Source organism: Hyperolius riggenbachi, chromosome 1 (genome assembly GCF_040937935.1).
Source record: "Hyperolius riggenbachi isolate aHypRig1 chromosome 1, aHypRig1.pri, whole genome shotgun sequence".
NCBI classification, from domain to species: Eukaryota; Metazoa; Chordata; class Amphibia; order Anura; family Hyperoliidae; genus Hyperolius; species Hyperolius riggenbachi.
Window position 1 is genome coordinate 537,285,206 of NC_090646.1, and position 24,433 is coordinate 537,309,638.

Consider the following 24,433-nt stretch of genomic DNA (forward strand, 5'->3'; position numbering starts at 1 on the left):
GGGCCCAATCACTTTAACTACTTCACAACTGAGGGGTTTTACCCCTTGGGCACCAGAGCAATTTTCACCTTTCAGCGCTCCTTCCATTCAGTCATCTATAACTTTATCATTACTTATCACAATGAAATGAACTATATCTTGTTTTTTCCGCCACCAATTAGGCTTTCTTTAGGTGGGACATTATGCCTAGAATTATTTTATTCTAAATGTGTTTTAATGGGAAAATAGGTTTTTGGCCATTATAGTTTTTAAATAATGCATGCTACTGTAATTAAAACCCATGAAATTTATTTGCCCATTTGTCCCGTTTATAAAACCGTTTAAATTATGTCCCTATTACAATGTTTGGCGCCAATATTTTATTTGGAAATAAAGGTGCATTTTTTTCAGTTTTGCGTCCATCCCTAATTACAAGCCTATAGTTTATAAAGTAACAGTGTTATACCCTCTTGACTTAAATATTTAAAAAGTTCAGTCCCTAATGTAACTATTTATGTATTTTTTTTAATTGTATTTTTTTTAATTACCAAAAAATAATAATTGGGGAGTGTGGGAGGTAATGAGTAAACTTATAGTGTATAACTAATGTATTTGTATATGAAAAATGCTTTGGGGTGTAGTTTTACTATTTGGCCACAAGATGGCCACAGTAACTTTTTGTTTATGCGTCCTGCAAGCGTCCGGAAGGCAGGAAGTGTTATGAGGCTGGGAAACTTTTTTTATTTTCACAATGATCGCGCTGCTTCTCATAGAAGCAGCTGATCATTGCGGGGGCTTGGATCAACAAACGGGAACGTTCATTGATCTCCGGGTGGGCGGCGGCGTGCACGAGCGCAGGGGGCGCACGGACGAGGGAGCGCAGACAGCGGCGGGAGCGGCGTCAGGTACGGATTTCTCAGTCCCTTGGTGTTAACGGTGGAAAAAGGGACGGAGAAATCCGCACCGCTGGGGGTAAAGTGGTTAAAGGACATTATCCCCGCACTTTGATTGGCCCAATAGGCTGCCTGTCACTTGATTGGAAACTTGACAGGCAGCCTGTTGGGCCAATCAAAGTGTGGGGATAATGTCCGCAGGGGCTTAGGGCAGGACGAATGGAGCTCTTGTCCTTGCCAATAAGCAGGCATACGTTTGTAGCACTCGCTATGCCACTCTGATAAGGGGTGTTAACTCGGATAAGGCATGTTAACTCTGATAAGGCATGCTATTTCTCTTAGTGAATCAAGCCAATAATGTTAAATGTTTCCACATATCATAAGTTAGCATTATCTGTTTACTGATTCTAAACCTACCTATACCCTCATTGCTGATATTATTTCTCCAGCAGTCCATGTCTTACTGAAGGCAGCTTGGATGCAGCTCTTTCTGTTGCTGTGAAGAGATTTGGAAAGGATTGCTTATTAAAGATTCTTTCTAGCTTAATGCACGCTGATATATAAAATAATGATTTGTGTTTGTTTCCTCAGTGATTTTCGTTTCTCTCTTAATAATTGATATTTTGCTTGAGTAAAAAGGAACAACCCTGAATTATCATGAAAATAAGATGACAAACTCAATACAACATGCAGTCAAGGTGTTAGCTACGCAGTCATACAGAGCCTCTGCCATCAAATAGAATATTTCTCATGAAATCTTTCATATAAACCCCTGGCTGGCTGTGCACAGACATCCCTGTGTGAAGGATGCTCCTCCAAATCTGTCCATCAAAGGAAAGGTTACAGCTCTGAGAATCTGTACAGCCATGCTGATTGCCATTATTCCAGCCCAGCAGACTTAATTAGCCTCTGTGATTGCTTTGCCTGACCCTGTCTTTGTAAGACCCTGGATAGGGACATGCAAAAGGCTTGAGCTGTGTCATGCAATTCTCTGCAGTGCTGCATAGCTGCATTTCATCTGCTCATTTTCCTTACTGGATTCCCCTTGATAGGCATGTTCTCCTTTATGGAACAAGGTAGCTGGCAAAAAGGAAAGACGACTTAAAGTGTAGTAGTTGTAGATGAGCTAGAGGCAAGATCGGTTTATGTGGCTTTACTATGGGCCTTATTTCTGAGCTTGTCTGGGACAACAGTATCTTCAGACTGCGTTAGCCTTCCGGGTTTCCCATCTATTCTCTTTTACTGTAAAACACACACTAAACAAATATCACTAATATTATAAATGCGAAAGTTTGGATGTTTGTTACTCTATCACACGACATGGCTGAACGGATTTGAATGAAATGTGGCACACTCATAGTACATTACCGGGAATAACAGATAGGATACTTTTTATCCTCATAACCAAAATGTGGGCGGAGACAAATACAAATTTCACTGTGAAAATGTAAACTGCAGCCATTCTTGCACTGTTATTAGTAGGGTTCTCAAACTTTGCACAGTTGGTTACTGGGTGACTGGGATTAATATTCAGAAAAGTGGGTGGAGCCTACAAAAGCCAATCAAAATTCACCAAATTGATTTTTAAGGGAAATATTTAATTGCTGCCATTCTTGCACTGTTAATGGCACAAGCCTCAAAGCTGGGACAGTTGGTCATTGGGTGACTGGGGTTCAAATTCAGAAAAGGGGGTGGATCTACAGCCAATCAGATTTGTTTAATTTCAGTGCAAATTATTGATGCCAAAGACCGCAAAGCTCACAAACTAGGTCATTGAGTAATTGTGTGTTAGGGTTAGAAAAAGTGGGTAGAGCCAACACCAGCCAAATACATACCCAGTCAATGCCGGGCAATCAGCTAGTGCACAATATCAATCAAACCTCATGGACTTAAACGGATTCCTTTAAAGCCCTATAGCCAACCTGTACCTCTAGAGTACTGATAATGCTTCACAAATACAGAGCAACGGAATCCCACTTCAACTGTGCTGAACATTTCATTATAATAAGTACAAGGTATGGATCACCTAAGCAGAAATTCTCTGTGCCGTTAACCCATAGCGCCGAGTGCGTTACCGGGGTCAGAAAGACTGATCATCCAGAAGGTTGGCAGTACAAATCCTGGTGTATCCCAGTGCTTACGCAGCAGGGACACACCCCTCAACTTCCATCTAGCAGATTAAGCTAGAAGCACATGTCTTTCTTCTCTTACCTTTTCCCTGGTGCCTCCCAGGCTTACTTATTGGAAAGTCAAAAGCTTTGCAATCTGAATATGATCATGCACTCTGTATTAAATATATATATATATATATATATATATATGTGTGTGTGTATATATATATATATATTTTTTTCCAAGCGTTATATAAATTCTCAGGCTATAAACTCAAAGAATGACAAATAATTACCCACAAACCATTGCAACGTGACTGGAGAATTTTATCTGGCTCTCAAAAACTCCTTAAATACAACACCAGGGGACCATCTGCTTTATGTTTACCTTTGTGTGTGTGTGTGTGTGTGTGTGTGTGTGTGTGTGTGTGTGTGTGTGTGTGTGTGTGTGTGTGTGTGTACAGTCTGTGTGTGTGTGTGTGTGTGTGTGTGTGTGTGTGTACAGTCTGTGTGTGTGTGTGTGTGTGTGTGTGTGTGTGTGTGTACAGTCTGTGTGTGTGTGTGTGTGTGCGTGCGTGCGTGCGTGCGTGCGTGCGTGCGTGCGTGCGTGCGTGTGTATAGATATATAGATATATATATATATGAATTTTTAAAATATTAAGTACAATTGAAGCGTAGGTTGCAGATTGTGAATGCACATACTGGTTGCTTTGTGTGATCTCCTGCTACTCCATGCAGGGCTGCTGTAAGTGTGCCTGCGGCAAACACAAAATACTGGGCTCCTTCTTATATAATCAAAGATGCATGCATAGCTTAGATCTTCCTCAAGAATAGAGGGTTTGCTCAAAATACACTTCATGAAAGTTCCTAGATGTTAATTAAAATAAAAAAAAAAACAGGTTTAGCAAAATCTGACTACTAGTACTACTTATTATTATGAATAATATTATTATTCATAATTAACAAGCTGCCCATGTGTTATGCAGCACTATCATATAATATATTCTCTTGAGGTGTCACATTTTTACACATAATTGCATAAACTCGCGTTTACAGAATAAGGTGTCACATCTTCACAGATAATTACATGAACTCAGGTTGCTAGAAAAAGTACAGTACTGAGGTGTACAAACATTCAATAAGTGTTGCCTCTTAGGAAATGCTTGATCCAGTGGAAATGCTTGATCCAGCGATCCAGCTTTCGATCTTTTGATGCAATTTTTATGATCGAATTGTATAGAAAACTGCGCCGTGTGTTGCACAGATTCATGTGGAACTATTCTTTGGCTGATTGGAAAAGGATTTCATGATCGAATCGAAATGTAAAATCTTTTTAAATTGTTCCGTTAATGGGAACAATCAATAATTTTCTTCCGATTAGTTTAATTCGTTCAAATTGCGTCGAAAGATTGAATCTGAAGGAAAATGGTACCGTTTATAGGCACCTTACTGCACCTGCACAGAAAATGCAGCCTGCCCTGGATTTATTTAAAAAATGATCACTGTACCTGCATATACATGACTGCAATCACACAACTGCTATGTCCTTCCCCGTTCAGTAATACTCACTGCAGTCAGGCAAGGGCTACTAACTTTTGCCTATTAAGAATGTTGTTTTTTTTAAAACAAATCCAGGCCAGGTTTGCAGGATTCCTTCTGCTCTTCAGTTGGGGAGTCCCTAGTTAGTATATCACATTCTCAGGCCTTAATGGGCTTGATTCACAAAGCGGTGCTAACTGTTAGCACGCCTGTGAAAACCCCCTTAGCACGTCTAAACAAGCTTTTCGCGCATAAACTTTACGCGCGCAAAACTTTATGCGCGTAAAACTTTACGCGCGTACTGCACAGAGCGCAGGGCGCTCCGCGCGAAGTGCCCATTAAAGCCTATGGGACTTAGCGCGCGTAAAACTTTACGCGCGTAAAACTTTACGCACGCAGAGTTCGCGCGTGATCTGATTGAGAAATCCGGTGCTAACCTACTTAGCACCCTGGTTAGCGCGTCTAAAGACTTTAGACGTGCTAAATAGGTTAGCACCGCTTTGTGAATCAAGCCCAATCTCTTCTCTGTGCCTGAGGACATAACCTGAAGCTCAGATACTTGGGGGCCATATGCAATTCACCTTTTCACCTGAATTTTCTCCTAGGAGATAATTTTTCAACTTTCCAGAACTTGTAAAAAGTCCAAAAAGCAGGTGAAAAGTACTATCAATATTATTTTGAGTACTTGTTTTGCTCATTGGTGGTTTAACCTCCCTGGCGTTCTGAAACATTGCGGCGCACGGCCGTGGGAGGTTTTTTTTAAGTTTTTTTTTTTTAACATGTAGCTAGCCTATCGCTAGCTACATGCTTCTCCCCCCCCTGCGGCATCCTCCCGTACCCTCCGATCGCCGCCGGCGCTATTACGCAACAGGGAATCCCGTTCTGAACGGGATTTCCTGTATGGGCTTCCCCCGTTGCCATGACGACGATCGCAATGACGTCATCGACGTCGTGACATCAGGGGGAGTCCCGATTCACCCCATAGCGCAGCCTGGCGGTGATTGGCCAGGCTGTGAAAGGGGTCTGCAGGGGGGGCCCTCTTTCGCGGCGGATCGGTAGCGATCGAAACAAACACGCAGCTAGCAAAGTGCTAGCTGCGTGTTTGAAAAAAAAAATTGAGCAGATTGACCCACCAGGGCCTGAGCGGTGCACAGCGGCATTACTGGACGAGCTCAGCTCGTCCGTAACGCTAAGGAGGTTAAAAGACATTTTATTGACAAGTCCAAAAAGATCACCTGGGAGAAAAATCAGGTGAAAAAGTTAATTGCATATGTGCCTTGTTGCTCTACTTTGGGCTCTGTTTTTACCCTACCTATTTAGGTAGCAAATAAAAGGGTTTTCTTTTTAATGAAACCCATATTTTCCTGTTGCTGCGAATGACTGACGTGATGCAGCACTCTTCACTACTGTCGTGCATGGCTGATGACTATAATGTGATTTCTGATTGACGTTGCTTTCCATTAGAGAAGTTTTGCTCGCTGTTCTCTCCTCCACACGCTCTTAGCATTTCATTTTCTTCCTCGGCAGCTCAGAACAGGAAAGCTTTAAGGGATTCCCGCACTTAATTTCACTGCTTTTCTCTTAATTAAAGAACTCCAGTTTGGGAGATGGTAATGGCTTTACTTACGGTTATGGCTCTAATGAGCTTCTTTACTATTATAATTAGAAATGAGTTTTGTACTCTGTTTCTGTCCAAGAATTTTATTATTGTGTACAGTGGCTGCAGTGATTCTGCCCAGCTCCTTGCATATTGCTAGCCATGAGCGTTTATGCCCACTGGAATAGACTGGACTCGTGTGACAGTTTAATTGGGGAATTAAATCTTCTACATGCAGATATAATATGATAGAGGGAAGACAACATAATCACTGTGTTGGCGGAACAATGCGATGTTTATGAATTGGGAGGGAGCGCTGATGTGTCAGCCAAGATGATTTTCATACAAACACAGCACTTAAGAATTTATGATCTAATTGTAAAATATTTATGTCACTGGTCAGGCATAAGTGACCCAGGATTAGCAACATCTTATTTTTATTGCAAATATTTTGACTGGGAGACAAAACATTCACCCCGCAATGTTTATTCTATGAACTGTTTTTGTCATCATTATTTACTGATGATAAATCCTGGCTACCGAAAACATAATAGGACACTTAGAACATGTGGCTCTGCACCAAGCACATTCACACATGAGGATGAGATGAGTTGTGTGTATTAAGGCAAACCTGAAGCAGAAAAGAAACTTGAGATAATGAATTGTATGTGTTGTTCGGATAATTAATAGAACATACTGTAAGTAGCAAACAGAAGAAAATTTGGGGAATTTTTTTGGGTGGTGGTGGGGGGGAGGGGTTGCAACCCCCTGTAAATGCATTTCCTACTGAATTTGATTGGTCCGATTCCAAGCCGGATACTATTTGTTTACAAACTGACAGACTCTTCTCTTCATATCTTGTGCATACTATGCCCACTACTGCTTGTTATACAAGTGCATCATTTTAGGGACTCCTTGTTGCTGTAGCAGGAAGTTGCACAGGGCTGACTTGTGGCTGAGGGAAGGGGGAGGAGCATATACAGTGCACAGCAACTCTATGGTTTTAGTGGGCAGCTCAGCAGCAGTGAACAGGTGCACCAGTTACTTCACTATTGCAACAACCAACATATTTTATTAAAATGTTACACGCATTGGAAATGTAAAATATATAGCCAATATATGCATTATAAACATAAGGGTCTGTAAATGAGGGATTTAAGCTTCTTTACACTAATTAGAGAGGCAGCATTTTGTGACCTTAAAGAACATCCGTACGTTTCACTGGATTGCGCAATGAACGAGAAGTCATTTATGCTGTTTTAATTAAAGGTTTATCTCTTAGCTGCAAATTTTTTAATATTCCCTAAGCTGTGAGCCTAATTAGTTCTTCTGCCAGTTCCCTGTGAATTCAGATGTTTGACTGACAGCTCTAGAGAAAGCAGTCAGAGCCGCAGAGGCATAGCGGTATGGGGTGCGCCATCTGGAAGACACTGCTTATCACTGTTAGCACAGCTGGTGAACAGTGCGACTAGCCTGTTCTATCCCTGTCCATACTCCTAGCGCAACACAGAACCACTGCAAGAGCAGAATAAACTGGTCTTATGCTGGGTACACACGTTGAGATTTCCCGCTCGATTCGCGGGATCGAATGGATCGATTCGATTATTTCAAACATGCTCAATTGGATTTCGATCATTTTTTTCATGTTAAGTATGCAAAATCGACGGCAGGAACGATCGAAATCCAATCGAGCATGTTTGAAATAATCGAATCGAGCCGCGAATCGAGGGGGAAATCTCATTGTGTGTACCCAGCATAACAGTCTGAACGATTTTAGGAAAAGATTGCATTGTCATTTTTCTGTCAGAAATTGCGATTTTGATTCTATTCATGATTTTCTTCCAATCATCAGTACACAAACTAGATTTTCACCCAAGGTAGCCAGGTATAAGTGCCCCATGTATGGGAAGCCAGTTATAGATGCTCCTAGTATACAGGGAGTGCAAAATTATTAGGCAAGTGGTATTTTTGAGGAATCATTTTATTATTGAACAACAACCATGTTCTCAATGAACCCAAAAAACTCATTAATATCAAAGCTGAATATTTTTGAAAGTAGTTTTTAGTTTGTTTTTAGTTTTAGCTATTTTAGGGGGATATCTGTGTGTGCAGGTGACTATTACTGTGCATAATTATTAGGCAACTTAACAAAAAACAAATATATACCCATTTCAATTATTTATTTTTACCAGTGAAACCGATATAACATCTCAACATTCACAAATATACATTTCTGACATTCAAAAACAAAACAAAAACAAATCAGTGACCAATATAGCCACCTTTCTTTGCAAGGACACTCAAAAGCCTGCCATCCATGGATTCTGTCAGTGTTTTGATCTGTCACCATCAAAATTGCGTGCAGCAGCAACCACAGCCTCCCAGACACTGTTCAGAGAGGTGTACTGTTTTCCCTCCTTGTAAATCTCACATTTTATGATGGACCACAGGTTCTCAATGGGGTTCAGATCAGGTGAACAAGGAGGCCATGTCATTAGTTTTTCTTCTTTTATACCCTTCCTTGCCAGCCACGCTGTGGAGTACTTGGATGCGTGTGATGGAGCATTGTCCTGCATGAAAATCATGTTTTTCTTGAAGGATGCAGACTTCTTCCTGTACCACTGCTTGAAGAAGGTGTCTTCCAGAAACTGGCAGTAGGACTGGGAGTTGAGCTTGACTCTATTCTCAACCCGAAAAGGCCCCACAAGATTATCTTTGATGATACCAGCCCAAACCAGTACTCTACCTCCACCTTGCTGGCGTCTGAGTCGGACTGGAGCTCTCTGCCCTTTACCAATCCAGCCACGGGCCCATCCATCTGGCCCATCAAGACTCTCTCATTTCATCAGTCCATAAAACCTTAGAAAAATCAGTGTTGAGATATTTCTTGGCCCAGTCTTGACGTTTCAGATTGTGTGTCTTGTTCAGTGGTGGTGGTCGTCTTTCAGCCTTTCTTACCTTGGCCATGTCTCTGAGTATTGCACACCTTGTGCTTTTGGGCACTCCAGTGATGTTGCAGCTCTGAAATATAGCCAAACTGGTGGCAAGTGGCATCTTGGCAGCTGCACACTTGACTTTTCTCAGTTCATGGGCAGTTATTTTGCCCCTTGTTTTTTCCACACGCTTCTTGCGGCCCTGTTGACTATTTTGAATGAAACGCTTGATTGTTCGATGATCACGCTTCAGAAGCTTTGCCACTTTAAGTGTGCTGCACCCCTTTGCAAGATATCTCACTATTTTTTACTTTTCTGAGCCTGTCAAGTCCTTCTTTTGACCCATTTTGCCAAAGGAAAGGAAGTTGCCTAATAATTATGCACACCTAATATAGGGTGTTGATGTCATTAGACCACACCCTTTCTCATTACAGAGATGCACATCACCTAATATGCTTAATTGGTAGTAGGCTTTCGAGCCTATACAGCTTGGAGTAAGACAACATGCATAAAGAGGATGATGTGGTCAAAATACTCATTTGCCTAATAATTCTGCACTCCCTGTAGGTAGCCAGGTATAATTGCCCCCAGTATAGGTTCGCCAGGTAGGTGCTGCCAGTATATGTTTTGCCAGGGAGGTGCCCCCAGTATAGGTTTCGCCAGGTAGGTGCCCCAGTATAGGTAACCTATTTTTGGCCCCACTGCGGCCACCCTCGGCTTTTGTAACTGTGTTGTGGAGTGAGGTGGCAGCTCAGCGGCAGGGACACATACGTTACCTATTTAGCCCGCGTCATGGTTTCCTTCCCGCCTGTTGGAGGGCGATCTCCAAATCTTATCTAGCCACCTGTTTTTTGGATTCTATCCCCTCCCATCTCATTCTGCAGCTATCCTCATCCCTGCCCTAACATCGCTGTTTAACCTATCGCTCTCCACTGGTATTTTTCCATTCCCACTCAAATAGGCTGTTGTAACACCACTACTTAAAAAAAATCTCTAGATCCCACCGTGCTCGCCAACTACCGCCCAGTGTCACTTATCCCATTTGCATCTAAATTATTTGAGTGCCACATTCATGTTGAACTAAGCCTTTATTTATCTGCCAATTACCTGATCAGTTCCAGTCTGGCATCCAGGCAAACCACTCCGCAGAAACAGCCCTTAGGGCCCATTCACACTTGCTGATCGCAGAACGCTAGCGATTTTGCTAGCGTTTTGCTCTGGTGTTTTTTGGTGATTAATGCCAAAAAAAATCACCATTCACACCTGGCGATTTTTTTGCGATCGCGTTTTGCGCTTCTATAGCACTAAAATGCGATCGCCAGGAAATCGCTTGAAAATGGTGCAGGCTACGCGTTTGCGTTTAGCGTCTTTGGGCGATTTGCGCTAATCGCCGCATGAGAACAGGCCCATAGACTTTCATTACGCTAGCGCTTTAAATAGCGCTAGCCTTTGAGCGTTTTGCCGAAATCGCCGGCAAAACGCTCAAATGTGAATGGGCCCTTACTAAAGTGGCCAATGATCTTCTCACAGCTAAATCCAAAGGCCATTATTCCATATACATCCTTCTTGATCTGTCATCAGCATTTGACGCTGTCGACCACACTTTACTCCTACAGATCCTTTCATCTATAGGCATAAAGGGCCTGACTCTCTGCTGGATATCTTCCTACAACTCTGGAAGGTCCTTCACCGTCTCTTATGGTGGCCATACATGGTACAATTTTTATTGTACATTTCTGTGTAGTATAAGGGTAAATTAAGTACATATACTGAAAGGATAATTTAGGCAGTTCCCTTATAGTACATAGAAATGGTAAGATTGTATGAAAAAATTGTACCATGTATGGCCACCATTACTCTGATCAGACCTCCTCTCCACAGCAGAAGGAGGATCCGCAAAACTCAGTGGGATAGATAAAAAGCTGGTATACTTAGAAAAATCCACATATAATGACATGAAAATAGCCACAGGAACAACTAACGCATGTCGGGCTCAAAATCTGCCCTTAGTCATAGTTATCATAACTATGACTAAGGGCGGATTCTGAGCCCGACACGCCTTAGTTGTTCCTGTGGCTTTTTTTCATGTCATTGTATGTAGATTTTTCTAATAAAGTATACCAGCTTTTTATCTATCCCACTGATTTTTGCAGATCCTCCTTCTGCTGCTTCCATGGGTTTGGCTAACCTGATCCTGCACCAGTGGGTAGGTCTTTTATGGGGGTTTCAGAGCGTTTGGCTTTTCACCAACTCTCCTCTCCACAGCCTTTGTCAGTGGGGGTACCTCAGGGCTCTGTCCTTGTTCCCCTTCTCTTTTCCATCTACATGCATGGCCTTGGTAACTTAATCAACTCATGTGGCTTTTAATACCACTTATATGCAGATGATACACAACTGTACCTTTCGGGCCCCAGACCTGAACTTCCTCCTCAGGCCTCTTGCACACTGCATGCATTTCCGATTCAGATTACGCTTTTTAATCAGTTTTTACATCTGATTCCGATTCCAATTTTTAATCTTTACTGCATGCTGCGTTTTCTGATCCGTTTTTCTGTTGAATGTATTCAGGGAAAATCGGAATTGGAATCAGAAAGCGGATTTGCAGTGTGCAGGGAGCATCACATGGGTTCCCAACTGTCTGTCCGCTATGTCCTCCTTCATATCCTCTCACTTCTTAAAACTTAATATAAATAAAACAGTACTAATTGTCTTTCCCTCATCTCTGTCCACCTCTCTGCCTGATATAACAATAAATGTTAATAACACCCCTGTAAAAAAGTGGCCCCACCCAACAACAACTAAATACATAACCGAGCAATGTTGGGTCTTCGGCTAGTATGATATAAAAACCAGTATTGTTTAATTTTATGTTTTATTGTTTCATTTTGTATATTACGACAACTTTGTTTGTATCTCTGACACATTGTAAAACTCAAATTGTTTGTAAGTAGGGGACAGTCTGTACTTGCAAATTGGGGCATGCTAAACTCTTCAGCAGTATATACCAAATTTTTCGGACCATAAGACTTGCACTTAGGTTTAGAGGAAAAAAACCAGGAAGAAAAAATATACTATACCCGGTGTGTCCATGGTCCAGGAGCGTCCTGTGGCTCTCTCCCCCCCCCCCCCCCCCAATTATTGTGCCTCTTTTGTGTCCCCCCTTGTACATTTTGTGTCCACCTCTTTCCTCCCCATATCCACCTCTGTTCCCCTGTCCCCACATGTCCTTACTTTTTCCCCCTTGGTCTGCTCCCCAGATCACTCACTCTCCGTGGGAGCAGCTTTCGCTACAAGTGCAATGATTGGCCACAGTGACGAAGCCATGTTCCCACCTTTGGGACCATTGGCTTTTGTGACAGCAAAGGAGCGGCTGTGATTGCCACAAATCATCTCCTGGCTGGCCTCCTACATGCGCTGCCACTCCTACAGAGGGTGGGAGTGAGTATGAGCGCCCTCAGCCCGATTTTTCCGGAAATCTGAAGGCTGGCTTCCTGCGCATGCTGCCACTCCCACGGAGGGTGAGTGATCTGGGCAGCAGACCGTTGCAGCTGGATGTGTGTGTGGGGGAGGGGGGGGAGCGTGGTCCTAAATGTATTCGGATCATAAGGTGTAGGGACTTTCCCCCCCACTTTGGGGGAGAAAAGGTGGGTCTTATGGTGCGCCTTATAATAAACTTTAAGGGAACTGGCCAAGTTGTTTACTATATCAGAAGTCTACTATATGAGGATTGGTCATACATTGTATATACATGCAGACGCATGGCCAGGACCTGGAGAGTTTACCATAGCCAGATGTTCACTACATCAGAGTTTCTATAACTAGATTCTATTATATATACATAGGAAAGATTGCAAGCCTGGATTCATTAAAAAACAACATTGAAACAGCTTGTCAGATGGTGGTGAGCGGCCAAATGTTAATCATTTAGCCACATGAACATCTAGAAAATCTAGTTACTGGGAAAGCCTCATGACAAACAGGCGACACGGCTGGCAAGATAAGGCCTCCTGTGTGTGCGGTACTGGGCCGACATGGGGAGACATGGGGTCCTCTGTCACACTGCAGGAAACATTAGCAGAGCTACAGAATAACGTTCATTAAATTAAAGTATAAACTAATTCATGTATCTTCCACTGGCTTGTGATCCACTTAGTGACCCTTCAATCAGTCCATTTTATAATCTTCCGAGCTCTCTGTTGTTTCTGGAGCTCACAGCTTAAATCCAGCCAAACCCAAAATGACACACAGAAGACTATGAAAGCAGCAGTGCAGATAAGAGTCACCTCTGGAACTGACAGTCTGCCTAATGGTGAAGTGAGATCCGTCACTCCAATGGCAGCCTGCCTCAGTATCCCGATACATGGTATGCCAGGGGGTTCTGTCCATGGAATAAGGGGGTCATTGTTGCAGAAAATTAACAAAAAATATATAAACAAACCAGAATAAGTATTTTTTAGATTTCTAAAAGAGGAACTGTATTGAAAACAACTGAATGAAATAAGAAATGCTTGGGTTTTTTTTTACAAAATTTGTTTATAAAATATTTAGCCAGTGTTTGCCCATTGTAAAATTTTTCTTCATCCTGATGTACATTCTTAAATGTATCACACCTTTAGCTCTGTCAGGTGCAGCTCTGCAGAATGTTTGTTTCTGAGAATCCCAAAGCCAGTGAAAATAATGCCTGGTCTCCCAGAATGATCTTGGAGGAGAATTCTGCATAGCTTAACAGCCTAGGCTAAGCATCACTGTGAGGGTGGGGCTTCATACCAATATATAAATAGGAATAGGAAGCACATACCAGTATATAAACATAGGAAGCATGTTTGATGCTGAAACTCCTTATTATACAGATCTGCAATTTAGCCCTTCTTTTTTTTATAAAAGAGTTAAGAAGGTATTTTTTCACCCGGTCAACTGAGGCCAGATTTACCAGAGGAAGAAGTGACAGGGAACCCCTTGCAATTTCCTCAGGGAATCGTGGTTCAGCAAGCCTGGTGTATGGAGAGAGGAGAAGCAGGAACATTCTCTCTCTGTGGGCAGGAACTTAAAGAGTAACTGTCAGGCTGCAGAAGCTAATTTAAACCTCTATTCTCCTGTGTTAAACAGTTTAGAAGGAAGCCAGAAAGGCATTAGTGAAGATAAAAATCTCTCTTACCTTTGATGTGTGCTTATCAGCAAAGCTGTTATAGACCCAAGAGGACGCAAGCCGCATACTATACTGCAAAGCATTCTGGGGCCCTCCCCTCGGCTGCTAATGAGACGTTACAGCAGCTTGTAATCAGTCCAGTGCGTAGCACTGATAAATCTCTGGGCAGAGTACACTGCAGGAGTCAGCTATTGTTCCTAGCCACATGGCTCATTAATATTCACTGCACACTGTGTTATTCAGTACGAGCTTTTCTGTGATCAGGAAGCAGGCAGGACATGACGACACATTTGACAGAAAAACATGGAGCCTGCCATGAGCTGTCAGGAGCATCTATCTCTGCATATACTATATACAAATTCTGTGAAATCCAAACGTGGACAGTGAAATGCATATGTAATGTAAGTACAGCCAATCTTTAGCTACTGATATATGTGTTTATTTTCTCTGAGACCTTATACCTAACAGCTCCTCTTTAACCTGCTGGGCGGTCTGGACGAGCTCAGCTCGTCCAGTACCGCCGGAGCCTGCCGCTCAGGCCCTGCTGGGCCGATTTGGCTCAAATAAAAAGCAGCACACGCAGCCGGCACTTTGCCAGCCGCGTGTGCTGCCTGATCGCCGCCGCTCTGCGGCGATCCGCCGCGAGCAGCGGCGAAAGAGGGCCCCCCTAGCCGCCTGAGCCCAGCGTAGCCGGAACAAAAAGTTCCGGCCAGCGCTAAGGGCTGGATCGGAGGCGGCTGACGTCAGGACGTCGGCTGACGTCGATGACGTCACTCCGCTCGTCGCTATGGCGACGATGTAAGCAAAACAAGGAAGGCCGCTCATTGCGGCCTTCCTTGTTTATTCTGGGCGCCGGAGGCGATCGGAAGATCGCCTCCGGAGCGCCCTCTAGTGGGCTTTCATGCAGCCAACTTTCAGTTGGCTGCATGAAATAGTTTTTTTTTTATTAAAAAAAAACCCTCCCGCAGCCTGCCTGGCGATCTTAATAGAACGCCAGGCAGGTTAAGAGCAATTGATGTGGTAGCAAAGTCTGTCTGCATGGGGCTTAACCACTTCGCCGCCCGGGTACAGTATATCTACGCTCCTTTGGACTTGAGTTTTCCACCCGGAGCGTAGGTATACGCACCCCCCACCGCTTCCCGCGCTCGTGCACGCCGCCACCCCGCTCGCCCAGAGATCAATGAACGGGAAAAAACATTCCCATTCGTTGATCTCTGCCCCCCCAGCAATGATCGGCTGCTTCTATGAGAAGCAGCGCGATCATTGTGGAAAAAAAAAGTTTCCCAGCCTCCCTGAACATCCAGTAAGCGTACTTCTGACGCTTACAGGACACATTCCCAAAAATGTACTGTGGCCAAAAAGTAAAACTACACCCATAAACATTTTTCATATACAAATACATTCTTGTACATTATAAATTAACTCATTAACTCCCACACTACCTAATTGTTACCATTTTTTTTTTTTTTTTGCAATAATAAAAAAAAAAAAATACAAAAAATAAATAAATAGTTACCTTGGGGACTGAACTCTTTAAATATTTATATCAAGAGGGTATAACACTGTTACTTTATAAATTATAGGCTTGTAATTAGGGACGCAAAACTGAAAATTTTTTTATTTACAAATAAAAATATTGGCGCCAAACATTGTGATAGGGACATAATTTAAACGGTGTAATAACCGGGACAAAAGGGCAAATAAGTTACATGGATTTTAATTACAGTAGCATGCATTATTTAAAAACTATAATGGCAGAAAACTGAAAAATAATGATTTTTTTTTTCCAAATGTTTTCCTATTTTCCCATTAAAACACATTTAAAATAAAATAATTCTTGGCATAATGTCCCACCTAAAGAAAGCCTAATTGGTGGCGAAAAGAACAAGATATAGTTCATTTCATTGCGATAAGTAATGATAAAGTTATAGACGAATGAATGGAAGGAGCGCTGAAAGGTGAAAATTGCTTGGATGCTGAAGGGGTAAAACCCCTCCGTTGTGAAGTGGTTAAAGAGAAACCGTGACCAAGAATTGAACTTCATCCCAATCAGTAGCTGATACCCCCTTTCCCATGAGAAATCTATTCCTTTTCACAAACGGATCATCAGGGGGCTCTGTATGGCTGATATTGTGGTGAAACCCCTCCCACAGTGTGATGTCAGGAACATGGTCCTGACAGTTTCCTGTCTGTGAACCTCACTGGATTGAACAACAATTTGATTCCCACATAGAGAGTAACTATATGTAAAATATAACTTTTATTGGTCTGTATTAAAATCACATTTGTAGTATATTTTCTTTTTATCTACATGAGGTAGGTGAAATGTAATAATGATCAATATTTGACCTGCAGGTCCATATAAACTTGATCCCACCTATTCCTCACTAGAGATTGCTTTTTGTGCTATTAACAATTCCCCCCACCACAAATCCAACATGTTTCAACCCCCTCTAAATGGGGCCGTCGTCAGGGACAATAAGTGCTAAGTGCTAGGGTAAAAAGTGCATAAAGACATCACATTGCAATCATTATATACAGAAAATAAAAACTGAGAGCTGTGCTCCCAAGCTCAGTCAAGCATAAGGATGATCAAATATTGATCATTATTACATTTCACCTACCTCATGTAGATAAAAAGAAAATATACTACAAATGTGATTTTAATACAGACCAATAAAAGTTATATTTTACTTATAGTTACTCTCTATGTGGATATCAAATTGTTGTTCTGTTAAATATCAGTACGTGTGTTTTTGAACCTCACTGGATTGTGAGACATAACCGCTGTTTACAGCTGGGTCCAACTGCCAAAAAAGCAAGCAGCATCTCATTCCACTGACATCACCTGCCAGCAGTAAAAATGTCACCATGTGGTAAATGTCAGAATGTACTGTAAATCGGGGAGAGGAAAGATTTTACAATGGGCAAACACTGACTAAATCATTTATACATAATTACTGTAAAAATAATGCACTTTTTTATTACATTATTTTCACTGGAGTTCCTCTTTAAATGTGCACATTAACACTTCAGTTAATCCGACCGGTTTAGTAAATTGGAAGTCATCAATTCGAAAAGATCGTATTGATCCAACAATGGTACAATTTTATTTTAGATAAGGTATAATGGCACTTTATAAATCAATAATAATATCAGATACAATCATTCAGATCCATTGGGCAATTTATAAACCAACTATTTACAATCGACTCTGTGATCGTTTTTATATCTGTTGTGAGCAACTGCTGGCTCTTTGCATTTGTGATTCAAGCAAATTATTCTGATTGGAATAAAAAATTGTTCATAAAAATTGTTTGTACCGTTAATGGACACCTTGAGTCTTTCGAGCCAGTTACCTCAGCATTGCTAGGCAGTTAGCTGCACTTCCTGTTTCAGCTTTGCAGCTTCCTGTGTCACCTGCCTGCTACTGAATAGTGTGATGAGTCTATTCACTGCCCAGTGGAGTGACAGCTGTCTCTAATCGGAGTGTAGGAATTACAAACTGTTCTCATATATACTTCAGCTCTGTGCACTTTTTTATATGGAGGTCTACTTTAAATGTATTTTCTACTCACATTTTCAGTGGAATTGTAGAGAATGTTTTCTTGAGACCTCTGCCATTTTCAGCAGTCACAAACACCACAGCATATGTTCTGTGTGGTGCAGTTCATTTTTATTTTCAACTCTAAAATGCAGCTGATGAGTTATTTTGGTCAACACATTGTGGTTTCACATTGCTCATTACTTTACTGATAATAAAGAGATTTATTTGCCCCTGCTGAAAGGAACCTTATAAACTATCCTTCAGTTGTGAGCTCTGCATTTTTCTTGTGCCCTAGAATTCTGTAAATTAATGACAACAGTGACATCTAGCGACCGAAATTACTTCACGCAGCTCAGCTTGTGGATTGAAGTTTAGAAACGTTGTGAAATGGAATAGTTAAAGCAAATATATGTAAACATATTGAAAGAAAAAAAAATGCAAAACAAAGGTATTGAAAAACAATAAAATCACATCATGAGCCAATGGCCTCAATTCACTAAGATCATGCTTAACTAAGATCAAGAGAAAACTTGCCATCACACAGTGAGAGAGTTATCTTATCTCTTCATTACTTAAGATACCTCCTCTGTAGTTAAGTTACCTCCTCTGTAGTTAATTTCACAGTTAATTAACAGCCTGTCTTTATTTTTAGAATTCTGGAGTTATTTAAGGATTGGAGAGTTAACTTAAAGACAGAAGAGTTAACTTTGGGTTTGCCTGAGGTAAAATGTTTCCTGAATACTACATGCCTCATCACTATGGTGATAACTCTAGAAACATTATTAAAGACCGGAGATAAGCTTAGTAAATTGAGGTCACAATATTATGCCATAAAATATACTTCAGTATTGGTATACCATCGCTTTAAAGCTTGTGGAGCCTGCTGTGGAATAATAATAATAATGTACAGAGATCCCCTTGGACCCAGATATTTGTTTTTGGTCTACCCTCACCCTCATTAGGGAAAGTCTACTATAAATTACTTCATTGGTGGTGGCCACAGTAGTGTTGGACCTTCATTTTTGAGACGAAATATATATATATATATATATATATATATATATACTGTATATATTTTTTTTTTTTTAAGTGCATTTTTCATCAAAAATATTTGGCATACACGAGGCTTAATCATCATGAAATAACGTGCATCCACAGCTTCAATAAATCCTGAATTGGACTTACAAACTGTTCAATAAGAAGCTGGGACAAAACCATACGCCAAGCTTGGTTTAAGGCTAAAATCCCTTCCCCTTTAACAAATACATTTACGATGGTTACCCATAATTTTCAAGGTTAAAATCAATAGCAGTGACTGGCAATTCCCACCATTAACTGGCTCTTAATTTGCAGTATAAAACTACCATACCTTTCAAATTGAGCAAGAAGTTGATACCATTTATTGGCTAACTTCAAAAGTATATATAAAAGAGTAAGCTTTGGGCCCTTGGGCCGAGCATTCCCATCAGCTGCTAAAGTGCACATTTTGTTTACTTTCTCTAGCATACCTATTCTTATATTGTAATGTTATCATGTTATATATATATATATATATATATATATATATATATATATATATATATATATATAACAAATAAAGATGTAACAGAGGTCTGGGTGTCCTGACGAGGCGTGGGATCACGCGAAACAGCTGTTAACAGACGGTTTTTTACCCATTGTAACCTGTTTTTGTACCGTGCTGGAATAAAAGAATCCTGTTTCTGAGTTCCGGAATCCGCATCTCCTTAGTGATATATAAAGATGTAACAGTGGCTTAGAGCTCAACCTGCTGGCTGAAGTGGTAAGCACTGTAAGTGTTCCAAGTCGGGCATCAATATGGTAAATGACAGTTGTCTGGATGTCATACAGATAGTTTGGCATAAGTACCGTAGTTGATGCAGGTAATTGGCTCCATAGGTTAGAACATTTTTGGCTCAGTTCATACTACAGCATGTGAAAGCCGGACAGCAGGAGTAAACAGTATACCAGATGCACAGTGGCATTCACACTCCATGTGGAGCATATGCGTCCCATAGAATATGTATCTCCCCCGGGAGATTATGGAGCAGATCAGGACTATGCCGGAGTGGATCCAACATGTTTAACACATGACCTGTTCACTTCTCAGTTTTTTGTGTTGACTCTGATCTGGCAAAATACATAAGAAATGTCCATTTTGTGTTGTAGTGTGAATGGAGCCTGAGTCTTGATGTGCTTGCATGTTGTGTGACATGAGGGGGCAGTCACCACACTAGTGGGAGCTTCTATGCGACGCAGGAGCAGTGAGCTTGGTAACATGATCAAGGAAGTGAGGCAGGGGACCCACATGTCTTTCAGTTATCTGAACCCCATGTGTGTTTGTATGCCGAAAAATGCACATGTACAAAATCCTCTATTTGTAAATGAGGAAATGAGCATTTTAGAATAAGGTCAGCAATGGCTGCTTTCATAATCTCTTATTATCAACTTTAGTTAGTAGGTAAAAGTAACCAAAAAGTGCCTGTGAATTACGCCTGTTGTTAATGTTTAAGGAATGTATGTTAGTGTAGCCCAGTTTATATGCGATGTGTGAGATAATAAATGATTAATCCTTTGTGTTTCAGTGGTTACGGAACCCGGGGCCCCAACATGAGAAGAGAACGCTGTTTGGAGATATGGTTTGCTTCTTATTCATTACCCCGCTTGCCACAATCTCGGGGTGGTTGTGTCTCCGAGGAGCCGTGGATCATCTGCACTTCAGCAGCCGACTAGAAGCAGTTGGACTCATTGCACTCACAGTTGCACTCTTTACAATTTACCTCTTTTGGACACTTGTGAGTATTGTATGTGTTGCTTCTCACCCATTCGCATGTTTTTGTAATGTAAACTCTATATTGCAGCCTTCTATCTCTGCTCTGTGCCAGCGTGCCCATGCCTCCCCAGCATACCACAACTGATGCTCATTTCTGTGTGGCACAGACTAACCAGCAAGCTCATGGTGACCCAGAACTCATTGGAGTGTGTAAGGGACTACAATGGTCCTAAAAACATCTTACTAAGATGTTAAGAAAAACAAAAGTTAGCTTTCTTAACCAGTTCACCCCCAAGGGTTTTTACCCTAACGGACCAGAGCAATTTTCACCTTTCAGCGCTCCTCCCTTTCATTCACCAATAACTTTTTCACTACGTATCACAGCAAATTGATCAATACCTTGTTTTTATTGCCGCTAAATAGGCTTTTTGGAGGCGATATTTATTTTCAGTAATACCTTTTCTTTTTATGCATTTTAAAGGGAAAAACAAGAAAAAAAATGAACAAAATACACAATTTCTCCATTTTCATCCCCTATAGTTTTAAAATAAACACTGCTACTGTGCATAAAACACACACATTGTATCTGCCTATTTGTCCTGGTTATCACAATATATAAATTATGTCCCTAGTGCAAAGTATGGTGACAATATATTATTTGGAAATAAAGGTGTATTTTTCCTATGTTGTGTTTTTTGTTTTCTCATTACATACTACCAATGAATTCAAGCCCTTATTTGCAAATATAACAGTAGTTCACCCTCATAGCATATATATTTTAAAAGCTGAGTCCCTAAGGTAACTATTTATGCATTCGGTTTTCAATTCTGTCACTTTTGGTGTTTTTTACAAGTGTTTTATTTTGGTACAGAGTATATGGAAATAACAGTTTTATTGCTTCTCATTCAGTTTGCCAAAAAACAAAAATCAAATGACATATGCATAATCTCTCAAACACCCCAAATTATCTTCTCTTGCTTGTCACGGTTAAAATGATACCCTATACACATCATCAGATAGTGTTTTGGCCACATAATACACTGTTAATCATGAGCAGCGCCAATGTATTTTTCAAGGCCATTTTTTGCACCAGAAACAATACAGTCATACTTTCCTAGAAAAACCCCTGGTGTCTCAGAACATTTGATATAGGTCATAAATGATACCATTCTGAAAACTAGAGAACCAGACCTACCCAAATATACATATTTTGTAACATTTGCACTTGTACGGTTTTGCTGAAATTGCACCGCAACTTAGAAAATTGTATTTTTTGACAGTTTTTTTTACTTTGGCACACGACAACAATTCAAATGACATATGCATAATCTCTCAAACACCCCAAATTCTCTTCTCTTGCTTGTCACGGTTAAAATGATACCCTATACACATCATCAGATAGTGTTTTGGCCACATAATACACTGTTAATCATGAGCAGCGCCAATGTACTTTTTAAGGCCCTTTTTTACCAAATGCAACAATGTAATTCTTTCTTCTCAAAGCCCCAGGAGTGTAAGACCATTCAATAAAAGACACAAATGTTACCATTCTGAAAACTAGAGACTCAGGCCTACTCAGTTGCAAATAGAATAATTTAAGTGAGGCCTAAATCACTATCCATAACATGAATGACAGATACATTGGAACTCACCATTGCAGGTCTAGCAGGATGGAGAAAGGCCAGAGGTCATACGCCAAGGCAAGCCAGTGGTCAGAAGATGGGGGGTGGTCTGCAGAGTAAAGTCTTGTGGCGAACACTCTCGCCTTGCAGCAGCAAGTCCAAATGGGAAAAAAAACTATTTGCAGGTTGTAGGAGTCTTGGGTTTCCTCTAAGCTTCTGGGTTTCCTCCCACATCCCCAAAAAAGGTGGTAATGTTAACTAGTGGTAATTGTGAGCTCCTTTGAGGGACAGTAAGTGGCAAATAAAAGTAGAGAGGAAAAAGTCCAGTGAAAATTTAGGGTAATGAAGAAGGAAAAAAAATAAAAAATAAAATAAAGTCTAATAGCTGCTGAGGGTATGGTATGCCTCAAAGCAGCCGGCAACGCAGAGTCCCGGCTGTGAGGGGCACTTTGGGCAGTGGTATCTGCTGTCTTTCCGCCTCTTGTGCTTGGTGCACACCCGGCATCGCTTCTGTGGCTTCGCCTTAATTGGGTTCGGGGGGATCAGGGCAGGAAAATGTTTTCCCCTTAGGCGAACTGCGCCATCCAGTTGCATTGGATTGAATTCCTCCATAAGGTGTACGCTTTCATTGATCAGCGATCTTAAAGCTTGTCGCATAAACGGGAGGTAGCTGTCACCGTGGCATTTCTTTTTATAAAGCACAAATGCGTTGTGCATGGCCATCTGCAGGAGGTAAAAAAAAACTTTTTTGTACCAGGCCCTCTTTTTTTTTTTAAAAAAGTAGTAGGAGAGCATTTGGTCCGCAAGATCCACCGCACCCATATTTTTTGTGTAGTCGACCAATGCCATTGGCGTCTCTATCCGCTCTCTGGAGGTTGTGACAGGAACCACTTCTTCATTGTGAATTGAAGTCAGGACCATGACGTCTCTCTTGTCCCTGAATTTTATAGCCAGGAGCTCACCACTTCTGAGACTGTGTGTTTCCCCTTTCGATAATTTTTTATTAACCACCTGTGGTGGGAGGCCTTTGCGGTTTGGCCTCACTGTCCCACAGGCACCAGTCTCTGCAGAATATAAAAATTTGAAAAGGGGAATGCTGGTGTAGAAGTTATCCACGTACAAATGATAGCCTTGGTGGAGGAGTGGGTTGGCTAGTTCCACCACAATTTTCCCACTGGTTGGCATGTATGGTGGGCACCCAGCTGGTTGCAAATGGCTATCTTTGCCCTCATACAGGAAAAAAGAATAGGTGTAGCCAGTGCTGCTCTCATATAGTTTATAAAATTTTATCCCATACTTGGCAGCCTTACTTGGAATATATTGTTTTATCCCTAATCTGCCATGGAAGGGTAGGAGGGATTCATCCACTGCAACCTCTCTCTCTGGGGTGTACACCTCGCTAAATTGTGTACTGAGGTGGGTGAGGATGGGCCTCAGCTTAAAAAGCTTGTCATGTCCAGGATCACCTTTGGGGACATTGTCCGAATTGTCGGCAAAGTGCAGGCACTTCATAAGAGCCTCATAGCGCTGCCTGCTCATGGAAGCTGGAAACAGGGGTGTTGCGTGCATAAAGTCCTTAGACCAGTACAGTCTTATTTCTGGCTGTTGGAGTATGCCCATGTGTAGTGTTAGGGCCAGAAACACCTTTAGCTCAGGTATGGTGGTGGGCTCCCATTTCTCAGCCAAATAGCAGGTGGGCTTCTGGGCAATATACTGCTGCGCAAACAAATTAGTTTGCTCCACAATGTGCTGCAGCAAATCATCACCCACAAAGAGCTGGAAGAAGTCAGCAGGCCCGAAGTTGTCAGTGGGCACTAATATTTCGCTTGCCCCTGTAAAAGGCGGGATGTTGGGTGCTACAAGGTTAGCGGGTGACCAGGTGCCCCGAATTATGTCCTCAGGTACCGGTGGGCGTACCTGCCTTTGCCTGGCTCCCCTTCGGCCTCTGCTGCTAGCTGCAGCAGTGCTACCCACTGAGCCCCCTGCGGTGGCATCTGAAGGGCCCTGGACAGTGGTTCCCCTCTGGCCTGTGCTGCTAGCTGCAGCTGTGCTACCCACCGAGCCCCCTGCGGTGGATTCTGAAGGGCCCTCACCAGTGGACTCATCATCCCTCCTGAAGCGGCGAGATGGCTGCCCAACGCTCTCTGAACTGTCAGAATCTGACTCAGAGCTGCTGCTCGTTGGGTGCCATTCGCTCCCTGAATCGTCCCCACTGCTGCTGCTCTGCTGGAGGAAGGCGGCTGCCTCCTCAACAGAATACAGTCTCCTCGCCATA

General features: G+C 41.9%; 1 protein-coding gene across 8 annotated transcripts in view; it reads left to right on the top strand.

The window, feature by feature from the left end:
* The window catches only part of MARCHF3 (membrane associated ring-CH-type finger 3), a 323,022-nt gene that overhangs the window by 293,275 nt on the left and 5,314 nt on the right, over positions 1–24,433 (top strand). For all 8 annotated transcript variants that reach the window (XM_068271655.1, XM_068271654.1, XM_068271658.1 and 5 more), the window contains one exon: positions 20,349–20,558. In XM_068271655.1, the coding sequence (XP_068127756.1) occupies positions 20,349–20,558 (210 nt within the window). The remainder of the gene's footprint in view (positions 1–20,348; positions 20,559–24,433) is intronic.